The sequence below is a fragment of the Aplysia californica genome, unplaced genomic scaffold (genome assembly GCF_000002075.1).
Source record: "Aplysia californica isolate F4 #8 unplaced genomic scaffold, AplCal3.0 scaffold00165, whole genome shotgun sequence".
Classification (NCBI taxonomy): Eukaryota; Metazoa; Mollusca; class Gastropoda; order Aplysiida; family Aplysiidae; genus Aplysia; species Aplysia californica.
In genome coordinates, this window is record NW_004797435.1 from 426,752 (window position 1) to 452,322 (window position 25,571).

The 25,571-nt window shown below is 37.4% G+C and overlaps 1 protein-coding gene across 6 annotated transcripts in view; it reads right to left on the reverse strand.

The window, feature by feature from the left end:
* Window positions 1-25,571, reverse strand: part of LOC101856343 (WD repeat and HMG-box DNA-binding protein 1) — a 37,171-nt gene that overhangs the window by 7,362 nt on the left and 4,238 nt on the right. For all 6 annotated transcript variants that reach the window (XM_005097842.3, XM_005097837.3, XM_005097839.3 and 3 more), the window contains 18 exons: window positions 22,802-22,913; window positions 22,125-22,276; window positions 18,691-18,802; window positions 17,958-18,055; window positions 16,670-16,715; window positions 16,227-16,319; window positions 12,078-12,184; window positions 11,361-11,445; window positions 7,562-7,603; window positions 6,387-6,582; window positions 5,587-5,732; window positions 4,808-4,992; window positions 4,328-4,409; window positions 3,177-3,463; window positions 2,572-2,680; window positions 1,932-1,993; window positions 1,163-1,277; window positions 148-258 (listed from right to left, as the gene is read on the reverse strand). In XM_005097842.3, the coding sequence (XP_005097899.1) occupies window positions 148-258; window positions 1,163-1,277; window positions 1,932-1,993; window positions 2,572-2,680; window positions 3,177-3,463; window positions 4,328-4,409; window positions 4,808-4,992; window positions 5,587-5,732; window positions 6,387-6,582; window positions 7,562-7,603; window positions 11,361-11,445; window positions 12,078-12,184; window positions 16,227-16,319; window positions 16,670-16,715; window positions 17,958-18,055; window positions 18,691-18,802; window positions 22,125-22,276; window positions 22,802-22,913 (2,140 nt within the window). The remainder of the gene's footprint in view (window positions 1-147; window positions 259-1,162; window positions 1,278-1,931; window positions 1,994-2,571; window positions 2,681-3,176; window positions 3,464-4,327; window positions 4,410-4,807; window positions 4,993-5,586; window positions 5,733-6,386; window positions 6,583-7,561; window positions 7,604-11,360; window positions 11,446-12,077; window positions 12,185-16,226; window positions 16,320-16,669; window positions 16,716-17,957; window positions 18,056-18,690; window positions 18,803-22,124; window positions 22,277-22,801; window positions 22,914-25,571) is intronic.

Here is a 25,571-nt window from a genome sequence, read left to right on the forward strand (position 1 = left end):
GAGGGACAAATATTTGATAGTGGAATCATTTTCATTACTCCTGGTTTTATATCAATGTTCATAATTCGAATATGTATATTTTGGTCTCAACTCAAGACATTAGTTTTGATACATTTTCATACAGAAGAGTTTGAAAACAGAACTTACTGCAAAAAGCTTCATGAGAGCCTCTCTGACAGGTTTAAACAGCTCTCCACTCTCTTCCCCTCCCATTAGCTTCAAGTTCTCCGCTAGAAGGTGATGACGTTGGTATGATTCCTGAAAAGTGAAAAAGAAAAGGTAATTTGAATTGCACATTATCAGTTACCAAGATTGTATAAAACTCATTGAAATGACATAAAATCTTATTGAGTAAATTCTGAAGAGAACACAGAAAAATCCAATGGTGTAAAACATCAGACAGGATTAAGTTAAAACCTGAAAACTTTGTTCTAAGACATTGGTGTTGCGCATCCCGTTTTTCATGAAAGATTCAGTGCATTTCCATTTTAAAAAAAATAATAATTATAGTAGAGGGTTTTACGGCGCTCGCAACTGCATACAGTCATATGAGCGCCAAGGGGTGGGTGTCAACAGAGAAGTTTTTACAGGGAATCAGACTTACTCTGCTCACCTCTCTAGCTTCAACAGCACAAGGTTTGCTTCAACTATCAAGGCACCCCGGAAATAGCAGGTCACAAGAGTGTGACAAACATACAAAAGAAGTAGAGGAAAATGACAATAGTAAGGATTAGGAAAGAAAAAGCAGCAGTTCCCTGTTGTAGATCAGGCACAGTTATGAGCGGGACATGAATCAGCCCATTTACAATTCTCCTGTGCTTGAACGAGAAATGTCCCCCCTTTGGGAATGGCCTAAAGACACTACAGTCAGTGGCACTGCCCCGGGGGGTAAACATTTTCAGAGACAGTTGTCTACTAGTTGGAGTAAAGAGAAGCACATCAACAAGATAACTGTCATTTAGTGTATGGATAAAGAATAGGCAGACAGAAACTTCAGAACAAAAGAAAAGAAACCAATAATGCCCAGGAACCACCCGCAACAAAGACGATACAAAATAGTGGAACTGTAAATTTTTTTAAAACCTGCAAATTCAAGACAAATGCAACAAAATAAAAAGTCATTGTGAGAATACTGTATAATCTTTAAAACCTCATCCCTTACCTCGTATTTGCTTTTCTCTGAGTCCATATCACAGAGAGGCAGCTCCAGAGGCAGAACAGCCAGGGCGGGGCGGGGCAGGGTGGGAGGGTATCGAGATCCCTTACATGGGATACACCTGCAATTCACAGGGTAATAAACACATATAAAATAGGTCATGATTTAAAAACAAACAAACAACAACCATTCATTACACGCTATGCTTCCATTAATGAGATAGTTGCCACACAATCAACTACTTTTTAAAAAAATCTTTCAATATGAGAGAAATATACACAAACAAAAAATTAACAAGAAAAGAAGCAGAGAATCAAGTTGAATCTGAACCGTCCCCAAAACTACAGACGTAGGCCTACATGTCAAGTTCAGGGCAGTGCAGACTCCAACAAGTGGAACAATCCAGCACTCCCCAATTTCAACAAAACCCATACACCTGAGCTCCCTTAAGTTGATATGTAGATTTGCATCACTACACTCTGAAACATGAGTAAGGTGCAAAGAAGGGTGATGGTAGAGAAGGCTCAGGGATAGATCATGGGTGGTTGGCAGGTGCTCTGGTGAGGTTCGCTACTTCTTTCCTATCAAACATCTATTGGTCTTATCTTGCCTTCTTTTCTCTGTAAGCTATTCTTTTCAGTCTCTAGTAATATCTCTAATCTTCAGCACATATGACCTACTTGTATGGCAAAGGCCTTAACACTCTTACCCTTACTTACTGAAACTGAAAATAAATTTCTCAGTCACAGAACAATATTTATCTCACAAGACATACCTAATCTGCTGTTGTGTCTCACTCATGCTCACCAGCCAGTAATGGTCCGATTTCCCCTTGGTCTGCATTTGAAAAACCGATGAAAAGAGAGGTTCTTGAGTTCCATTATCAAAATGACAGCTTAGATACTTGACAAGATAAGATTTCACGGAGCTTTTCATGTTGTGAAGTTATATGAGCACGCGAAAATAGTTTGACCGTGTTTATATAGAATCTAGTCTTCTTTCATGAAACATTTTACATTATACTCAGATTTGTAAAGATGCAGTAATTAAAAATTTGAAGAAAGAACAATTTTTTTTTCTTCAAATCATTCTGACTAGGAACAGTAACCATTCTCATCACTTCAATGCTTCCATATATGATTCAAAATCCTATCACAAATAAACAAGCATAAAGACAAATGATGAGTGAAGAAAGTTTTCATTAACTAAAGCCACTATGAAATCAGATCGATGAGCTATGATGAGAACATTAATAAAATAACCTGACATCGATTCATTGATATAAAATATGTAATACTTTAACAGTGATAAAAAGAACAATGTGTACTCACAATTTTCAAAAATAGATAGAATATGAATAAAGCTCAGTAAAAATACATATCCCCCCTGATAACCGGAGGAGCAGCAGTACATACATGATCTTTCGTATTTGCCACAGGCCACCAAGTGTATCCAAACTGCTTGTTCAGCATTCTAACCACTCCTTCATAATCCATATAAAAAGGTGTGCCTTCCTCAGAAAACCTGTGAACATGCAGTGAAAGCTCATCTTAAAAAAATATCCACATCCATATAAAAAGGTGTGCCTTCCTCAGAAAACCTGTGAACATGCAGTGAAAGCTCATCTTAAAAAAATATCCACATGATACGAGCACAAGAGTTCTTTTCCATTTCAAAGGAGATAATGAACTGGCGCTCATATGATCTTATTCAGTTGCGAGCGCCGTAAAACCCTCTACCAAAACAAAAAAAAAGAAAAAAAAAAGGAAATAATGAATGAAGATGCGTTCATGATATAGATATTTTACACAATCATGAAAGAAGTCTCATTTTCGCCTTGGAATTAGTTTAGTTAATTACATTTTAAAAATAAAATAAGTTAAGACATTTGTTACATCACTTCTATTTTTACACATTTATGACATGAGTTTAGTTTCATAATAACAATAATATGTAACAAGATTGAAATAATTAAGTGCACATCCTTACTAGAAAGTAAGCTCTGGGTCGATAAACTTACCCAATCCAAGCCAGCCTGGAGCCTGGGGACAGAGGCAGTGTCTCATCCCTCACAAGAGCCGTCTTCATCCCCTTGCAGACACGTATCACCGACACGCCCATGTACTGGTCCCCGGGCACGCCCATGCCCTTGTGGTACACTACCATCAGCGTCTTACCACTGGAGGCAAGAGAGACTATTTTTCCAGGCACAGAGAAGACTTCACGTTGTAACCCACCAACGGAAAATATCCTCAGTGTTCTGGAGGCTGTGGCTACAGCGAGCCAGGTGTCCGTTACTGTCACAGACTGGAAACATTTAAATAAAATTTACTGAAACAAAAGTATGGGAACCAAAAACAGAAATACAACAAAGAGCAAGAGGTTGTCTTATTTCACCGCTCATTGGAGCAGCGACGACCACAGAATGAATTATTTGTCTTTTCTTCTTGGATTGATGTTTACTTCTGCTGAGCTCACCGAATCTTTACTTTTTGTTTGTAAGAGTTTTAAGGCACTTGCAACCCAATAAGGTCATATAAGTGCTAAATACTAAAAACACAAAAAAGTAGGGGAGATAAGGTCGATAAACATTTGATAGGAAGGAAGGAACAAACCACATTGGAGTACCTGCCAACCATCAACACCAGATCTTTAGGATTTCTAAACAATCTGAAAGTATTACTGAAACCATACATAAGAAAATATATATTAACTGTAAAGGATCCCTTGTGTGCAGAGCAAGGGTACATAACTAACACTCTCAAAACTCCACCTAGCCCAACCAACTGGATGAACATTTTAAAAAATTCAACGAAAACATAAACATAAATGTTTAAAATCCAAATGATGGATAGTAAGAATGACAAAGGCAACACTCCATCAAGAAATGTCTACAGAAATGACAAGAAACTATAATGAAGAATTTGTATTACTTAGTTCCAAAACATGCTGTTTTCCTCTCTTATTTCAACGGAAGACAAGTATGAAAGTATGAGAGGAAGAAATGCATGTTGCGCATATTGAATACCATCATCATATGACACAAATGAGCACAAACAAAAAGAAACTCAATCAGACAAAGCAGTCAGTACAATAAGCTCATAACTGTTAACAAAACAAAATACTTTTTTTTCATGAAGTATGCCTAAACCATTCCATCATTTCTCAGACCTGTATTTCCTCCCCTGCTGGCATCTGGTACGACCACTCTTTGCAGCTGTCCCAGGAGCCAAAATGCATGCACAGCAGTTTACTGAAAGTACAACAAAACATTACAGAGTCACTAAAATCAAGGCACACAGTTGTTTTTTTAATATTTAAAAAAGAAAGTAGACTCTACTGACATCCATTATTTCCAGGATTCTGGAACATTTGACAGAAGTGGCACAACCAGTCTGCTCATAAATTAAAAAAGTTATACACGTAAGTTAAGAAGTCAAGTACTTTAGTAATGCCAGCCTTTTCACTTCAACATTCAATATTTCAATAATTCCAGTATTTCGTGGAAGAATATAACTCCAACATGGGAAACATAAACTGATACAGGGAAATTCAACACTCTAACAATGCCTTAATCTTTAAAATAAATGTGCCAATAGCATCTATTATAGTATAGCCTACAAGCGTCCACAAGACATCATAGAGACCAACCTGGGGTTGTCCTCATCTCCCCTAGAGGCCAGCACAACAGCCTGCGTTGACAGATCAGCCATGACAAAGTCTGAGTTATTGTCTACGTGAAGGGCATGGTGGGTCGCAGTGTCGTGGAACTCGATGTCGATAGAGTTTTCCTCCTCCGACGTGTACTGGCGTACAATACCCACTGTGTTCCACACCTGACCATCAAACAATGCTCATTTTAAATCGTAAATAAAATATACCAATTTTATTCATCCACTTGAAAAATTTGGGTTACAACGGAATACATTTCGAAATTTACAACTGTCAAATAACACACCAAATCACACTGATACAGCAATTTTACAAACATGCCATTTCTGAAAGTTTGAGTGCACAGCATCCATTTTATATTGATGGTGAATGGACAGCCATAAAAAACTCTGCTAAAAACTTAAGCTCAGAAACAAATTCAAATCCAAGTTGCTCACACCACATTCTGGAGTTGTACAAACTGAGCACATACGCACTCAGAAAAGACATATTTGACAAATAAGACATGATGGGAGGAAGATAATAAAAATATATAAAGACCATTTGTTTTGAAGTAAAAGGTTTGACATTACAGAAAACAATGCAGGGAAAAACAGTCAGATAAAAACAAAAAATTGGGAAGAAGACCAACTAGAACACCTTCCACCTATCGGCACTAAACAAAGCATCGGCAAAGGAAGCTCAAATGACACACAATAAATCACAATGAAATGACACACAATAAATCACAATGAAATGACACACAAAACTTCTCTAACCATAAATCTGCTTGAGAGATGTTCTGGGGTAGAACCAGGCTGAAATGGTGGCTGTAGGGGAGTGGGCTTGAAAATATTAGCTGGGAGCACAGGGGCAGTCACTGGGACGGGTGGCATGTCTGTCACTTTACTGCTCGCCATGGACTCTGGACAACAAACACAGAAAGAAAAACGTTATGTAAAACCACATGAATGCAGCATTGATCTAATAAATCATAAGAATGCAAACAACTGAAGACAAGAAGATTAATTTTTTTTTTTTAAATTAGCAAGTTGTGCGAAGCCTAAAAAATTTCAACATGCAATTCTTTTAGGTCTGTCAACACGATTTGGTATGCAAATTATTCATTAAAACCAAAAACAATGTTGTTTGTTACACATCCCCCCCCCCCCCAAGGGGTATTGATAGAGAACACATCAAATTAAATTGCAATTTTTGTTTCTCTTCAATTTTGCCAATATGCAGCTCGTTGCTGAGAATAAGTTATAGTTCACATCAAGAAGACATGATAATAGATTCTTTCCAAGAACTGTATAGGTAAATAAATACATAAGAAAAAGAAAAACAAAGGACATTCATTTTGGAAATACATGAATAAATTGATCTGCCAGCTCTTACAATATTTCATTCTGGGCTCATCAACCAACCTTTCGAGTAAATTCCATGGCCCAAAAATAGAGGGCCTCTTCCTTGTCATTTATAACAGCAGGGTCTATCCCACTTTGTTATGAGGCCAAAAAATAACTGTAATTATCTTACACAATTACGATTATTATGCATGACAAAATAACTTAATTACCAGCATCATCATTGTCTTCCATATACGGTGCCAAACTACGCTTGATGCTCCCTATATCAATGCTGTTCTCCTCATCGGGATCCTCCAACACTCGATCAATATCATCTCCACCTTCTCCGGGAACCGAGCTAGAGGCCACCAGCATGTCATCATCCAAATCGTCAAACACTTCTCCATTGGTCTGGACTCCAGAGGACTAAGTTGGCAATTAGAAAAAAAGATTTTTATTAAGTTCTATATTAATTGATACAATAGGATTGCTAATGTGTGGATACGGTCTTGATCACAAATGAAGCAGGCTGTTCCAATCCTGTCTGTCAGTGCCAATGCCGACTAAGGGGGATACGGCATTCCAGCAGACAGTGGGAGGTTTTTCACAAGGGAACTGAACTCATGTCTTCAGTGTGTTATGAAGAAAAGCCAACCCTTTATAACCACAGACATAGGTTGATACAAAATAGGAATAAAAGTGGCCGTTGACAAAAAAGTCTGGAAATTTTTTTAAGCGTATGTGAGCGCAGACATATATCTAACAAATTGCGCAATTCTACCTTTCACATTAAGTGTAAGAATTAACATTTTTTAAAAAACACAACACAACACAATACGGTAAGTGTATGTGACATTTGAAATGGTGCAATTTTACCTCTTTACATGTAACAGAAAAATAAACAGAGACAGAGAGAGTGTTTGGTCTTGCTTTCCTTGCAGTCGTAAAATTTTAAAAACATTTTACCCCTGACAATAAGATATCTACTGGGAAACTTCAATACTATTTGTCTGGATGCCCAGACAGGTTATAATAAAACGAATGAGCGAAAAGAAAAGCAGACAGTCATAAGATGTATCAATATGCAAAATGACAACAGAAAAAACTTGAATCTTTTATTAGTAGTCACATTTTTTTTTTAAGATAAAAAATGAGTGAACAAAAACTTTCTTTAGTGACAGCACAATAAATCTATGCACGAGACTAATTCATACAAAAAGAGTTTTTCCACCAGAAATGTAACAAATTTTACTTTAAAAAACAAAAACCATTCACAACTTGCTAAGACAATCAAATCAGTCACAGACATCAGACCCAACTTCATGTTAGAGTCTCTCCCAATGTGACTAGGCAAATATGCTATATAATAAAGTTGTTCTTGATTCTTCTAAAACATGAACATTACCTTTTCAACTATCGCTGAAATCTCAGCAAATCCAAGTTGCCCCTGGAAAGAACAAAGTTGAAAAGCATTTTTAACACCCAGAGTTATTTGTCAAGTTCTGATGTCGTGTACAGCAAAACAGGAGGTGAACTTGATGGAGACAAATGAATCCACACACACACCCATAAAAAAAGCAACCACCCCACAACTACTTAACTGATACCAAAAGAAAAGTATAGGCTTTTTTTTATCTACTGGTTGACATAAATCATCTTGAGAAGAGCCATTTGTTCTTTTTGGAGAAGTGTCACTGTGAGGCACATTGTTCAATCCCAATGAAATGTACTAAGCAATCAGACACTACTTTATCATTCTAATTTGGCCAAGACTTGAAAATGCAATAATTTGTTCCACCATTTATAGTGATCAGCACCCTGGTCTTTACCAGCTAAAATGTTTGTGTATTTATCATCACTTTAACCAGCTGAAGCTGAAAAGTAAGGAAAATTCTGCCAAGGGGTCGTATAGGCCCCCAGCAGGGTCCAGGGACAGAGTCCCGGTGGGGGGTTCAGGAGGCGAAGCCCCCAAAGAATTGAAATTTAGTACTTTTAGAGGGTTAAAATAGCATTTGGGAGCCTGTCTGAAGAGATTGCCTACAACACATAACATTTAATGTTCACCAACATTTTGTCTTGTTTGATTTCTTCACCTACATATCTTTCCACTGCTGGCAAAGTTTAAAAGCAGGTTCCCCTTCCATTGCTACTATAATTCAATTAATTTGTCATCGCACGATTGATAGAAGGCAAACCTGGGAATAATGAATAGATATGCACCTTCACAATACAGTTACCCAGCGTATACCCTCATTTTCCACAATTTTCACTTCGAATGTTGCATGTCACAACCTCGGAACACCACTTCGAATTATTTTAGATTTTAGTAGTTTCAGCATAAATTTATTTCATCGCGGCCCGTATCGCGTTCCCGTGCCGTAGAATCTTCGCATTGATAATTTCTCTAGATCTAGACAATAAATTTGTAAACAAGTTTCTTTCTGACAGTAATTTTCTGTCTAAGATCACAAGTCAACTTACTTGATCAACGCGCATATTTTCCAGCCGCGGCAACAGTCCGAAGAGAGACAGATGGAATGAGTGAATGATGTAAAGGAGGAAATTGGCACAAAAAGTTCGCCAGATTTTGATCGATCCGCAGGTAAAAATGTACTGCTGACCAACCCGCAATGAGCGCATGGGGCATAGCGGAATATTGGCCAATAATGGCCGAAAGCAGGAAATGCCCAATCTGGCAGGTCTCTATAACACTAACTTATTGCCGAGAGAATTAGCGTAAAGATTTGTAGCTTATACAAATACAAGATGATAAGAAGGCGAGTACGGATCTTTTGCTACAGAATTTCGGTAGATATCTAGTCCTACGCTGTCGCAGTCTTTTTACGGAGGGAGTTGATAATGATGGAGGAACAAGTACGGAACTGGCAGAAAGTATGGATTTCCGTAAAAATACGGAAGAGTGGAAGCACTGATTTATTCAGCACATATCTGTGGGGAACATTGTAAAAATGTTTCTAAGGTATGGATCTTTGTCTGGGCCTGGAGGTGAAGGATAGACTCTGCAGTTGTGCTGCTTGGTCATGTAGTCATAAACTAAACACTTCATGACAAGCTGCCCAGAAGACCCTGAGCAAGTGATATTTCGCCAACATGAACATGAGGGGAAATGCGTTTAGGATATTATATCTATTTGCTTTTTTCAATACTTAGAATTTAAATTTCAACAAAACATTCCTCACATATGTAACTGATTTTTTAAAAAACTGCAATAACTTTCTTTTAAAATTTTGAGCTTAAAATACTTGAACTAGGCAGTTCAGTGAACGCGATCGGCTCCCGGCGAAATCGGCTCCTCGCCGCCCGTAGAAAACTGTGAGCGGCGGATTGCGGCGGCGATTTGGTGACCTCAGAAAATCGCGAATTTGTTTCGTTAAATAGTAATAAACCACTAATTCCGATACATGTTTTTGTAGATTTTTTAATTATCTACAAAATGGCGTCTTCCTTTAGCCGATCCGACTAGTAGAGCCAGAGATATTTTTATTTGAATTTAAGCCAAAATTCAACGTTTGATATCTATTTCCCCACTTGCCAGGCAGTTTTGTAACTTTTCTGGCAGTTAGAAATATTCTTTATCTTTAAAATAAGCCTAGAATGGCTGTATTTAGCCCTGTCTAACGGCGACTAGAGCCAGTGCACTTGATAGCGAAAGTTGTTTTTCTTAGGCAGCATCGGCGTGCCGGGGCTGGGCAATGAGTCGCCTTAGGATAATCCGGATAACATGTTAGTGCACCTCTTTGGCAAAGCCAAATGTTATGAACCGCTTCAGCAAATGGATCAGAACCGCTTCGACAAATGGGTTAGCATCACTTCAACACTAATGTGTGCACCCACTTTGGCAAACGGGTCAGGAAAGAGAGTTTTAAGAGTCTGAATTCGGATGTTTCAGTGAGAATTATCCGGTTATCCGGATATGATATCCGGATTTTGCCCACCTTTAGTTCTGGGTCTTTGCCGCATCGCACTTTTCGCCTTCCTGGTAATCCTAGTCCTAGTTGTTGTTGTTTTTTTCCTATTTAATATTTCCAATTTTTACTGAACAGGAGATCATTGGAGCGTACCCATGGTACATGTATATCTGTTCACAGATATTATTATGTTTAACACTTGTTTTCTTTTGCCAAGGTCTGTGCACAGTGATTTTGACTTTGAGAAGATTATTTTTATTATAGATTCTAGATTTTCTAGAGACAATTAAAAAACATTTTGATTCTTTTGGCCCACAGTTGCACATATTATGTATCATGTATATTGTGCAGTTAGCTCTTACTAAAGCCTTACATTCTTAGTTTTAGTCTTTGATTTTATATGCTATCTTTTTCTCAAATTTCGTAGGCCCAAGTCTCTGCATTATCATTTATAGTCTTGGTCACTCGTAGTTGATTTATCTTTAGAAAATTCTTTCCTTCTTTCCTCAAACTGTTCATCACTACTAGTTTTATGTTCACACAACTGTCTGGTCACAATGAAAATCACTTGGAGTAGCATCTACGATCTAGTAGGCCTCTTATGAGATTTTCATTCAAATATTTTTTTCGTGCTTGATTTTTTCCTCAATTTGTTCTTTTCTCCTTTTCTAGAGCAGTTTGACATAAAATTGTTGTTATCCTCTTCTTATATTCTCTTTTTAAAATGTGTTGAATAAGACGATCAAAATGATACATGACACATGCACTTCAGACTATTCCTTGTTGAAATATCATCGCTTATTTTCAAATTCATCTTTTTTCGGCACATGAAAATTGACCCCGCTCTTAATCTACTTACCATGTTAAAGAGATTTAAGAGACAAAACTGTTTCGGTTTCTTTCATATGAAAGTACACATAATAACCTTTGATTTGATGCCAAAAACAGGAAGATATCTTTACAGGTTCCGAAGTTATGTACATTTTTGTTGATTTTTGTCCTCCTTTAGTCACAAAATGCAGTGCAAAAAAGGACCACGATTTTGAGTGAAAAATAAAGTAGAAAAAAAATACAATAACTTCTGAACCAATACAGATATTAACAAAATTCAAAAAGCACTGTGATCAGTGTGGCAGGACCTTTCCTTTGAGCCAATTTTCATAAAAATCTGACAACTTTGAATTTTGCACTGAACTGCCCACTTGAACAGTTTGCTCTGTTTGATGGTGCATTTCCATGCCCGATTTTTAAACTTCACCAGACAACTTAACATACCATATTATCACAGAAAGCTAACTCCTTCTTGTTCTTTGGATTCCATGCCACAGATGTTATCGCCAGCTGCTTAGGATGAGAGAACCTGGAAATTATAATATCAGATTAGATAATATAGCACAGAAAAAGACCAGTGCTACCTTCATAGATAAAAATTAATGAGACGAAGAAATTTTTAAAAAAATGTCAATGCATGTGCATGTTCCTTCATATAGTGTAAAGCACGTAGAGCTTGCTGTCGAACGGGGATAAATGCTATTTATCATTATTATCTACTATAATTTTGTTTTCATGTTATAGGAAATTGCCATGCACAAAATAAAGGGGGGTGGGGGAGACAAGGATATGGGTCAACTGGAATCTTGTATTAAACATCTTTGAATTAAACAAAGTCTACTGTGTATAAATGTTTTATCTTTCAAAACCTTTGGGTTCAAAATTCTAAGAGCAAAAAGTGCTTATACGAGCCTTGAAACAAGAGTGCAAGGAGGGTGTATAAAGGTAAAATATATGTAATAAATTTATCATTTCTATTTTGCGGGTCTTTCCCTGTCGAGGGAGGTTCTGGAAAACAACTCCACAATATTCCAGGAAACACTATACACACACACTCTTAGAATGAGTGTCAACATCGACATCTGTAAGACCTGACCAACCGCCACTAGTGGGTAAAGCAGACATTAACTTGTTCTTCTCAAAACACAGATAGTTGCATACTTTTCAGCCAGCTTCTTGTTCTGCCAATCAAAAACCGCCACAGATCCTTTTGTACAACCAACTGCCACATGGATTCCATCTGGACACATGGCCATGACATTGATCTCCTGAAACAGACGAAACAGTTAGCTTATATTTGAGCCATTGCCAAAACATGGGGAAAAACACACACATCTCACATTAGTGTGCATAAAATGTGATGCATTAGTATTTATTCCTCTAAAACTTATACACATGTCAAATATAGGATGTAGAACCTGCATTAGTAGTTTCAGACCCCATGTCAGCTTTATAATCTTGAGTTTGTAAATTTTGTGCCAAAAATGTTCGTTTTTTAGTGATTCCTGGAGTGTCATTTTGAGCACACCAATGCAAACTTCCAAGAATGTCCAAAATTTAGTATTTTTGGGTGGGTTTTTTTTCACGTGTGCCCTGATCCTATGCTATTTGTCATTGAGAAAGGTTAACTTGCTCAAGAAATCGGTTTATTTGTTTGCAAATAGACGAACAATTCGGATTGCTTGTGCGTCTGTCCTGTCGTCACGGACTAGGTGTTTCAGAAAACACCATTATTTTTCAATAGAATCACTGTAGCTGGTTAAATCTCTTTGCCTATCGTCGTTTATTCAATACTTCAAAAGCCGCGATGCGCGAAAGGAACATCGGGTTCCTAGATCTACGATTTCGGTCGGCTGTTTAACATTCGCCGTTATTGTCGTCAATTTGTGACGTGTCGGAAGTCCGAATTTCGCCCACTTTTGTTTTGAACGGGTCATCAACAGTGCCCGGATATATTTGTTTTCTTGAGTGACTTCCCCTTATTCGCTTCCCCAGAACAACGGAAGCAACGGGGGAAACAGAAAAATGAAAGTAGTCATTGCCTTCAGCGTCCGGTGACGCACAAGAATTTTGCGTTGAATGTGACGTACTGGGCTGTTTTGCGTGTTTTTAGGCTACTCTGTTGAATATTTTTGTGAAATTGCGGTGTATACACTAGATTCCTGGAACAAGAGTGTGATGTGTGAACAAACTTTGAGAGATGGATCATTTCTGTGCTTATAGATTTAGCTTTTGTGCTCAGTGATGACATTTGGGGTGTCGTCATGCAGCCGTACAAGACTGACTGACGTACTAGAAATTACATTGTCCTAAGAGCAAACATTTTTAAGTAATGTGTGCTCTCTTTACTCAAACAAATAAACAAACATGTCCTTGTTTATCTGTCTAACTCAAAAATGCACATTTGTTCTTTGTTGGTATGATATACCTTTTTCCAATACATTGTGTCATCATTGTTATGTACAAGTAATATTTGTCATCATTGCTAATATCAATAAGTTTTCAACATATATTTCATACATGCAAGATTCATTTAGAAACAAAATACGCCTTTATTGATCTGTGTATCTCTTAGTGAAAATTTGTTCTTTGTAGGCATGATTTTACCTTTTCCCAGTATGTTTTGTCATCACTGTTATGTACGAGTACTGTTTGTCATAATTAGCAACATAATTGTGATCGTCCACTGTCTTTGATATGACCTGATATCTGCTTCAAAGCAAAAGAAACCTCTCCTGGTTTTTTTTAAATTCTTAAAGTGCGCTTTTATCTCTGGAGGCAAGACTTTTGTCTTTTCCTGTACATTGTGTCATCATTGTTATGTACAAGTCATGTTTGTCATCACTGTTATGTACAGGTCAGCTCAATTGATTTTGTGCTTTTGCCTCATATTAGTTTAAAAATTGTTTTACACATGTGTTTTTCTGGTACTGAGGCTTTGATAACTGTATTTGTACAGCCTTTCACTATTGTGATGTGTTGTCAATAATAATGTCCAACGTGTACCCTTTCTTGTACATAACAATGATGACATGTTCTGTGCACTGCGTCATTGTTACAAAGCTTGTCATTCATATTACCATTATGAATGGAGTTCATAGTGTACAAAGTCTTTGTTTACTAAACAAATGGAATTTAAAGTCCATAATTTGCCTTGCTGCTTATCTGTTTTTGTCATCACTGTTACATACAAGAAATACAGTAGTTGCCAAACCAATAGACCCATATCTCCAAAACCGTACATCTCCTTGCTCTGATACTCTAGGAATATGAGCACTAAATGTCAATCTGTGACTGACAGAAAAGAGAGTCAAATTGGTAAGAAAATTTTTTTTGCACCACTGAGTCTCAAGAGTCTCACGTTTTGGCAATTGCTCATTTACATCCTTCAAAAAACAAACAAAAAAAGCAAGCACTGAATAGTTTGTGTTTCAATTTTAAAAAGATCGGTGTGTGGTTTGGATGAATGGAAGATTAAAAAAAAAAGAAACTGCCCTCATCTTCACCCTTTGAAATCTGGTCCCCTGGTCTCATAAGCCAAAAAGACCCATGCAATTGAGCTTCCTTTGTGATGGACACTCGAGTTTAAACAACTGCTTGTGTATTTAGTGCACAGAAAGACAAAGGTATCACATGCTCCGGTTTAAACTGTTTAACTGTCCATGTGTCGACAGCCACTGAATGACCTGTAAGTTTTGTTCTGTGGTGTCATAGCCAATTAACTCTTTAAGCCCTGAGTTTTTTCCACCGTTTCCTTAGGTTTTTTTTCTACAGTCACCTAAACCTAATGCACTATGTCTCATTATAACCCAATATTAGCTTGCCTCTAACTTCCAAATAGCTGAAACAAAGGCTTATAGTCATTACTAAAAAACTTGTTAGGGGAATAGTTTCGAAAAACAAGCAAAAACTAGCACTAAATAAAACGAAACAGTTGTCACTAGTATTGGACGCTCCCAGCGTCCTATGGGAAACAGGGTTATTACTGTCAGACGCTCCCACTCAGCATCCGATGGGGAACAGGGTTATTACTGCCAGACGCTCCCAGCATCCGATGGGAAACAGGGTTATTACTGTCAGACGCTCCCAGCATCCGATGGGGAACAGGGTTATTACTGCCAGACGCTCCCAGCATCCGATGGGGAACAGGGTTATTACTGCCGGACGCTCCCAGCATCCGATGGGGAACAGGGTTATTACTGCCAGACGCTCCCAGCATCCGATGGGGAACAGGGTTATTACTGCCGGACGCTCCCAGCATCCGATGGGGAACAGGGTTATTACTGCCGGACGCTCCCAGCATCCGATGGGGAACAGGGTTATTACTGTCAGACGCTCCCAGCATCCGATGGGGAACAGGGTTATTACTGTCAGACGCTCCCAGCATCCGATGGGGTTTAAAGAGTTAAACAGGACACAATTTGAGCTGATATTTTAATTAATTTATCCTGTTTTTTTTTGTATTGCTGAACATTTCAACAACAACAACATAAAAATACTTGATAGCTTCAAAAGACATCTTCAATATTTTCTGTTTCTACAGGCCTATCCTTCTTAAGCTTTTAACGTTATTTTTCATTATAGTTGTTCTGTTCCTATGTCTGGATGAAAATAGTCTGTGTGTGTGTGTGTGTGTGTGTATACATTAATATATATTGCATGAGAAGAAAGGAAGTAGTAAGAAAGGTTTTGATAAATGGGTATTCCAATGTAAAGCGCACTGAGCTACTTTTTTGGAAATGCGCAATATAAATGTTATATATTATCATTATTAACAACTTCACAAATGAGATGTACTTCCTACTTACATTCTTGCTGAAAATGAATAGGTTTATGGCCTCTATTTTCTTGGGTTTGCCTGTTCTCCATTATTTTCCAACATAACATGGTGAAATCATATAACTTCCCCTGACACCACAGGCTATTTGTTAGTGACACTTGGAGGGTTCAACAAAACTGAGCACCACTATTCCCCCCCTCTGAACTAACAAACTAACTTAAAATGAACTCAATGACAGGCTTGAAATTAATGACCACTTCAAAAGTGCTTGCAATATTTCTTTCTTCAAGAGTGAACAATGATAATAGCACTAGTACTTTTTTTCACCATGGAGAAAAGTAGTTTGTTGAAAAATAAAATACAACAAAATGTTTGGTACTAGGTACTAAACATTTGACGACAGCAATGAGCAAGGACAAATAAGAGAAAGAAAGTACACAAAAGTGGGGTTTTTTCTCTTTTTTCAACGAAAAACGTAAAACAAGACCATATCTAAAAATACGAGCCTGGTTACCGAGATAAATACTCACATCTGCTATGTCAGAGCTGCTTACTTTCCCAACAACTTCCCAGGACGAGCGCAAATAGATATGCACCTCACTGTTCACTGGTATTAGTAAAAACTGTAAAGAATGAAAGCAAAAAAATACAACTCACATCAATTCTCTTGAATCTGCTAAAACTTTTCATTATGATACAAAAGGAATCACACAAAAACAGTGATGCTTCATTTAAAATTTGATTTTAACTATCACTATAACCCCTAACCGGCAAGCACTATCAGGTCAGGGTGCTACATATAATTAATTGCATTTTCATTTTAAGTCCACGTCTTACAGAAAATGTGAAAATACATGACTGTAGCAAACACTGCAGCTTAAAAAAATACCGGAAATCCACTTCTCACTCTTTGTAATTCATCACACAGCTCAATTTGTTAAAAAATATCATTCCAATACACACATGTACTTACTTCTCCATCTTCTGACCAACACATCCGGCAAAGAGACTTTGCTTGACTGAAACAATTAAGATGAGATAAGATTTTATTGATCTCCACAAAGAGAAATTTGCAGAAGCATGGTAAATATTAAGAGCATCGGAACAATGAAATGAACGGAGAACCATGATCGCCAAGCGATGTCTGTCGCAGATCTGGCACTGGAGATGATGATGATAAATATATATATATATACCCACACACGTACTCGTCAACTGTACACACACAAACAGTCTCCAGCTCTCTCTCTTGCACAAATACACACATTTACATACATCGACGCTCACACTCGAATAGTCATAGGATGATCATTAAAAAATTAAGTTATTTCACACACCTGACATTGATTGAATAGTTCGTATTGATCTATATACCTGTTGATTTTTGAATTTAAAAAAAAAACATTTACTTTTAACTTCTGATATTCTGAATTTAATTGACATTAGATGTCAGCAGGGATCTTCTTTGTTGATTTCATATATTATTGATGTTGTAAAGCTCAGTGAAACTTAAGCTGTTTTCTGTATAACTCTATCCAATTATAATTGCGGTTGTTTAGGGATGTTGCTGCCATAACATGAAATTCCAAAAATAAATTATTCTTACAAGTGTTGCCCTGTAGAAAGTTTCCATTATATTTCAATATCCATGAGTACAGGTTAGATGTTTGCTGTGTGATTGTAAAAAGAGGAAGATGAGATTTCACTCATGACATGTAAAGGAAATGACATGTAAAAGAAAGATGACATTGCCTTTGAGTACTACCAAAGAACTATCGGTTAATGATTTATTTCCAGTAAACTAAAACTAGAAATTTATATCTTTTGTGAATGTGAAAAGTCATGCAGACTCGGTGGTGATATGAACAAAGTTGATGTTCAACTTGTGTGCCATAAAAAGAAACTAAGACAAAACTTCAAAACTCATCTGCTGAAAGCGACAGGTTAAACCATGGTCAATCAAAGTCAAGCCTCCTTGTGACAGCGTTGATCTGGAATTACAGCAATAATCCCACGTGAAAGAGACTCCATCCTTTATATTTTACTTCAGGTTTACCTGGGACTTTTGTGGTAAGGCTTGAAAATAGCACAGAAAGGCAAAGGAGTATGACTTAACATTTAAATAAGACTCAGTTTCAGGGCAAACAAACAGAATGTTTGCCATGAGTACTAGGAAGCACATTCCCATCATCATAACCTGAGCAGACCAAAAGTCTGGTAACTGTACAAGAGAATGTTCTATTGCTGGGACAAAAACAAACCTTGCTTCACTACATTTTGAGAGAAGGGACAGCGACTTTTCAGTTGATCCATCCAAAGAACTCCAAATTTTAACAGTTCCATCACAGCTCGCAGAAGCCTTTATAAGAAAAAGAATTGCCACATTTTATGATTATAGCAAGGATCAATGGTCAGAAAAAGGTCAGCATGTTAAAACACTGAACACATTTTTGCCCGTATGCAGGAACTTCTAATTTTAAAATTCGCAAACAAGTTCAAGGGAACTATAAAGAGCACTCATATAAATTCAGCGTACCTCTCAGAAAATGAAACATAACTGTGAGGTAACAATAAAAAACATAGCTAACAGGAAGCAATATGACGGCATTTATACTCATTTATCTTATAACAAAATGTATCGCTATAATGTGCATGCTGCACCCCAAGTAAAGCAACTGTGAGCTCTTTGCTTCTCCCTGGTGCCATGTTGTAAAACGTTGAGCCTGATGCAGTCAGAACCACTAGCAAAAATGAATACAAATAGTAATAGAAGCAAAGTTGTCCAGGGTACACAGACCCCACTAAGTGAAAAAAAAGTTATGTCTCTCAACTATGATTTTCTCATTGTCATGGTAGAACATTTTACCAGGGATGTACACAATTCCCGTCCAAAGCAGTAACAGAAATCAAACGTCAGTAAGTTACATGCGTAAAGACTTGCATAGACAAATTGCACCGTTCTTGATAAATCATGGAAATGTTTCAAATACTCACCACAAATTCTCGTGTGGGATCCATTGCGACACTAAGGATTGGAGCCTGATGTTCTGTGTACAGGCATGTGCATTCATTTTCTTCCATCGACATTACTTTCACCTTGAAATCACTGAAATAAAAATGTTAAAGCAAAAATCCAAGGTTGAGAATACTGGTCTGTATTAAAAACATAAACGATTGCACCCAAGTCAATGTTTTTAAGGGAGAGATACCTCATCCTCCTATATTACCTAAATCACTTACCGCACACGCAGTACATCTAAATTGTAGAGCTGTACCCATTCAACTTTGCTATTCGACATTCATGATTTTTGCACCATTCGCAGCTATTTGAAGCGTGGGAGAGCAATTCGAATGCCGTGTGATTTTATTTTTTTTAAACAGATAACGGATTTTCATCTCATTTTTCTCAAACGTAATAAAATTGGAGCACATTATATCTAAAATCATTGAGATAAATATACAGAAATACTCTTTACTTGATGGTTACCAGACAGAGTGATTAGAGGAGCCAACAAGAGATATAAAATATTCCTCTAAAGAATATCCCTAATATTCACTCGTCACACCAAAGCTCAAACAAGGGCAGTTGACTCTTGAAGTGCAGTGAATGTTTTTTTTTCTCATGAAGTTAGCTGTAGCAATACGCTCACCTTCCCCTAGGCTATCCGAAATTCGAAGCGCTATGAATGGTGATGTCATGTCATCACAGAGCACTGTCTGCATCAACAACACGCGCATGCTCAGTGACTGGCACTGTGAAAGTGATGGACTGATCATATAGAAGAAAAACAATTTGACGGCGCTTCGAATAGCGGAAGTTAGGTCTGGACTTATCGTATATAAGAAAAAACAATTCAACGGCGCTTTGAATAGCAGAAGTTAGATCTGGGCGTAGCGTATTTAGGAAAAAAAACATTCGACGGCGATGTGAATAGTTAGTGAATGTTGAATAGCTTATCATGTATAAGAAAAAACAATTCGACGGCACTTCGAATAGCGGAAGTTAGATATGGTCTGATCGTATATAAGAAAAAAACCATTCGACGGCGATGTGAATAGTTAGTGAATGTTGAATAGCAGAAGTTAGGTCTGGACCTATCATATATACAAGAAAAAAAAACAATCAACAGAGGTATTCGAATAGTGTGAATAGTGAGCTCACGCTTCGAAGCTTAGACGAATTTTTGTTTCCTCAAAATCGCACAGCACTACTAAATGGATATTAGAAAAAAGGATAAAACAAAATCTGCATTAACATAGCTAAGTCTTACCACAGGAAACTGACTTTTTACAAAATCTAAAAAATCAAAGGGGTCAAGAAAAAAATGAAAGTCCCATCCAAGAAGTCAGCAATACAAAGAAAATCTGAACACAAAAAGCAGAGCATTCATTTTCAGTCAAATTTATTCCTGTTAATATATAGTGGTGTCCAAAAGAAACTTGAAAATGTAATCACCTAGTTATCATGTTAAAGCCTTGCACTACTCACTCATGCATCATGCCAATTTAAAGCTAAATAAATTCTGCATCATCTGACATTAATATTTCACCTATGTTTAAGTGACACCCTCGATATGGTCACCCAAAATTGACCTTGAAAATACAGGTTTGCCAAAATTGTGCGAAATCAAATAAACATAAAATTGTCTTTGCGCATATATTGAGGAGCATCAATATTGATCGAATGGACATACATTGCATACCCAAGAAATGGAGAATTTTAATTTTGTCTCTCAAATAACAATATTTTTTTACGATAGTTTCAAACAAAACGGAAAGCAGAGCAATTCACAACACCATGCAAAACTTGGACTTCACATTAAATGTGCTCATTGTTATTTTGCTTAGGAAACATTGGTTTTGTGAAGAGAATCCATTCTATTAAATGTTGGACATAATTATCTGTCATTTCCTCCCAGATATCACAGAGAGTTGCATACAAAGGGTCTGAATTGGGAGCAAAGTCGCTTTCTTCAGCTGCTGTTTCATGGGGCTTCACTTACTTATCTGTAGGATTCAAATCAGGGCTATTATTTACTGGTGACTACTCCATTGTTGATACAATTTGGTTTTCCGAGAATTGTCTAGTGGCACTGGCCGTGTGAGAAAGTGCTTTGCTGTGCATGGAGATGTCTACTAAAATGACACCATGACAAATGTACGAGTAAGACATTATGATGTTCCATCGCTTGCGCGATGCTGTCAAATAAACCAAGCCATCCGGTGATTCTCACGTGGGCGGTTTTGCTCATTCCACCCCAGACCGCCCCAAACCTATGGCAGTTTCCTGGCCTCAGGTCCTCACTGACAGATGATTATGCCCAAAATCTAACTAACACAGTCCATGTGCGAAAAAGGTTTCGTGCTCTACACGAAACCAATAGCACAAAACCAATAGCTCCAAAACAAAAACAAATACTAATGGGCACATGTAATGTCAAGTCCATGTTTAGCGTGGTATTTGTGGCAGCTCTGTTTTCTAATCTGTTCAAAAATATCAGCTGCTTATTGCAGAGACAATACTATTCTCTTTTCATCTGATATCCAATACAAGTCCCTTCCACCAATGTTGATGCACCTCAATACATGCGCAAATACACTTTACGTTTCTTTGATTTTCATGCAATTTTGCACCGAAAAATTTTTTTACGGCCAATTTTGAGTGACCATATCAATGAAAAATTAAGGTGTCAGACGATGCAGAATTTATTCAGCTTTAAATTTGTATGCTGCAAAAGTGTTTAGTGCAAGGCTATATAATACAATAATTGGGTGATTACATTTTCAAGTTTCTTTTGGACTCCACTGTATAACATGCATTATATCAGACCATCGTCCATGGCAGATCCCAAGAAAATAACTATCTCTGTTAGGACATAACAGTACAGAAAACTTAAGTACCCCACTATACAAAAATATAGTCAACTCTGAATCGGTTCAGCTTTTTTATCATGGAACAAAACTTTTGCTTTCTAGTCAAGTCTACCTAAAGCACAGACATTGCTTTTAATAGAATAATGTACACGCAGTTAGATATAACGTGAGTACCATAAATGAAAAACATCTTTGACAAGGTACTTTTAAGATTGTTCAGTCATAAGAACATGTAATAAATAGGATTAATCAACAAAGTAGGAAGTAGAACATGTGGAACCCAATATTAGAGAACTTCTCTCCCGCAAAAAAGAAATCTCCATAAGATTCCTCTCAAATTTGCTCACAAGCACTCAAATGCCTCTTTCTTGCTTTTGTGACTTAAATACTCTAGCAATGCATGATCAAGATTTGCACTCACTGTCTCTAAACCTGTGTCTCCAAAATCAAATTAAAAAGGACAAGGATGCAAAACTACTCTCACTCACAAAAACAATGTGGTTTGAAATTACTGAAAACCTGAAAAATAAAAAAAAGGAGATCTTAAGACTTACTCTGATCCAGCCACGAGCATAGCTCCATCCTCAGCAATGTCCATGTGTCTCGCAGGTGCTGTAAAACGAGTAACCATTCCGTCCCCAACTCCATCAGGAAATGTGTGGATACGGATAGTGTTTTCTTCAGTAGCAGTGAAAAATCGTCCTCCCTGGTGAAAGTAGAATCAAAGTCATTATTTGAAAATTTGACTTTCATTGAAAAATATTTAAATGCCATGTCATTCCATGAAGCAAAATGTCAGTTGCAAAAGTTGAAAAAAAGAAAAGAAAAAAATCAAGAAATTCATAGTCGATGGTTTTTCTCTGCATGATTCTGAAACTGTTTCACGGTTTTTGGCAACTCAACTTCAAAGCATTTCAATTCACTGATTTCAAGATGCAGTCTTTTGTTTGTTCACTTACACACAAACTGTCAAACCTATGTGATTATGACACCTGTTTCTCATTTCCTAAATTCATGAGGGAATTGATAGTCACAATATATCTAGAGTAATTCTTAAAAATCTAAAATACAATTTAAATGTGAAAATCATCAGAGGACCAGTTATAATATTTAAAAACTTATTACAGAGGTGGTATTTAAAAAATACTAGTTCCAACTTCTAATTTCCATGCATGCAAATGAAATCAACAACACTGAAAGAATTTGTACAGAGAGTTATCAAACTATGAACCTGGAATGCCAGAGCAAAGATTCTGTCTCCAACAGTAACTGTTGTAGTATCGGTGTCATCTTGACCTTCCCAGATGCAAACTTTACCATCACTGCCTCCCGTCAATATGAAGCTGTAATTCACAAAATATGAAACAGAGCAATGATGAATGATTATTAAAGAATTTGTTTCGGAGAGATGTATATATATATTCAGTGGAATCCTGTTATAGCCAGAGGGAAGGGACCAGTGTGAAATGTCCATTATTGCAGGATTCTCGTTATAAGGGATCCGGTAATAAATTCAAGGGAAAAAGTAATGTACGCCTAATCTACGAGTTTCGTGTTCTCTGTTTATTTATTTTTTTTATCTCCCCTGATGATGATTATGTTCAACATGACCTCGAGGTCTTATTTGATAAAAAATAGAATCAGGTTTCTTTCTCTAATCTTAGTGCTAGCGATGTTGACAGCTCGGCGTTGGCGATCACAAAGAAAAGGCTCTAGGCTAACTCACCCCGCTGTGTTGTCCCCCACCCCACCACACTTTGTGATACGGTACGTTCCGTCTGCTTGCTCACGTCACACATTCGCTCTATCCATCACAGCACTACGACCTCTCCATCCCCGCATCGGAGAAGCAAGAGGCATGGTAGGCCTGGATAATATCTAGACTAGGCTGGACTATCACGCGATGCGTTCTGCTTGTCTGCGCAGGCCACACCCTCACCACTCATTCGCCCAGGCCTACTCATTGTTGGCACATGTGGGCTCTCCCATTCTTAGTTTTGCTAGATCACCAACAACTTTCTCAACTGGTGAAGCCTATGCACAGCAGCAGTAATATTCCGCTATAGCCGACTCGCGTGTTTGATTGCTTTTTAGTAGTATTTTACTTACAAAGATAAAGGGAAAAAACGGGGTTTTAGAATAGTGTCTTTATAACAGACCTCGTTATTTCAGGACTCGTTATAAGTGGACTCCACTGTATGTGTTCTTGCCATGTACCACCATGACTCTTACTTCTTAACTCTGACATTACCAATATAATAGGGACAGTCCTAGAGGGTTAATACAATTTTGCCTTTTTTTCTAAATAACAGAATATGAGAATCTTTACCGCCATAGTACGAACAATATACTATTATAATATACTCTAGACCTTGAGGAGCAGATGAGACAAACTTGGTAACAGTACTTTTTCGTTTCCAATTTCAAGCCATCAAGTCCCTACTTTTCTTCAATAAATGTAATCCTCATGCTCGCATCTTTCTTTGGGAATATTCTATCATTCTCCATTTCCTTCCTCTTTCTATCCCTTTTCCCCCTCCCTCCCCTCCTCAATATAAAAATCTTTACGCTAATCTCTCCTGTTCTTCTTTTTCTTTTCTTCAACTCTCATGACCTTTCTTTTTTCCCACCTTTATTTCTTCATCTGTTTCTCACAGTAATTAATGAAATTTTTCACAATTTCTCTTTTTTTGGTATGCTTTTGTTGGTTAGTGATATTTTGCTGATAAGTGTCTGTACAGTCAGTGCTGTTTAGTTTTAGTTTTAGTAGACGTTTTAAGGTGCTCGCAACTGCATAAGGTTATATATGAGCACCACAATATTAGAGGTGTTACAAGAGAGAAACAAACATATAAAAAAGAAGGGGAGATAAGGACGATAGATGTTTGATAGGAAAGAAGGAACACACCACACCAGAGCACCCGCCAACCACCCACACAGTGCTTCACTCAGAGACAAAACAAAGTCAAAGAAAAGAACCTTTTTAAAAACTAAGTGAAGTTTCTGGTGCTCGTATTTGGGTGATAGTTCAGAAAAATGAATAACAGACGAAAGGGATACACACGTGTTATAACAAATATAATTGAGTTAACAGTACAGTATGCAAAAATGTACTTTCAAGTCTTCGCTACACAAAGCAATGTTAACCATAGCCATTCTGCACAGGCACAGCTGTCTCAGAGCTCACTTGCAACTGCAATGTATGTGAGTTTGACAAACACAGCCAACCTTCAAAATGACCTGAATACTCTATGGAAGCCCTTGACCTCTCTCATCTCAGATTTTATATATAATATGAAATTTATGTCTTGCTTAGAATTCAAAAGATATGATGAAGACGCAACAGATAATTTGAATGGGGGCAAATGGTTTCACCCGATAAAGACTCTACCTCTACGCTAATTTCCTTGTTTTCTCATTAATCTATAAATTTAAACCATTAAACCCCAGATTAAGGGCTTTCATGGTCGAGAGGTTATGGTGTTTGCCTCTCATTCAATAGGTCCTGGGTTCAAATCCAGAAAGCGATGGGGAAAATTTTCTACTCTAAAATGTTCACCTTCCACCTCCTTTCCTGCTCTCTGACAATGATCTGTCACCTTCACTATATCTGCCCTCACCCCCTCACCTCCTTCCTGTGGGCTCCTGACTCTTTCTGCAGCCTTTCTTCTGCTAGCCTACTCCTTGGCTCCTTCTTACTGCTATCTTTCAGCTATCTAAATCTAGATCTAGAATCTAAATCTTGGAGGCCTAGATTCTACACGATAGATCTAGATCTAGATCGAATATAAATTTGAAAAAGAAGCAGCTAGCTGACAGATGAGAAGTGAGTGCAGGGCAGAGAAGTATTGGTGCTTTTTCGGCAGTTCCCACCCCATTATTTGAGCCTAGATCTACATCTAGTTCATCTAGATTCTACGTTTGATGAGCGGCGAGCTAAAATTCAAACCTAACAACTGCAAAACATCTTTTTTTTCCCCTTTCCTTCTCTTTCTCTCCCC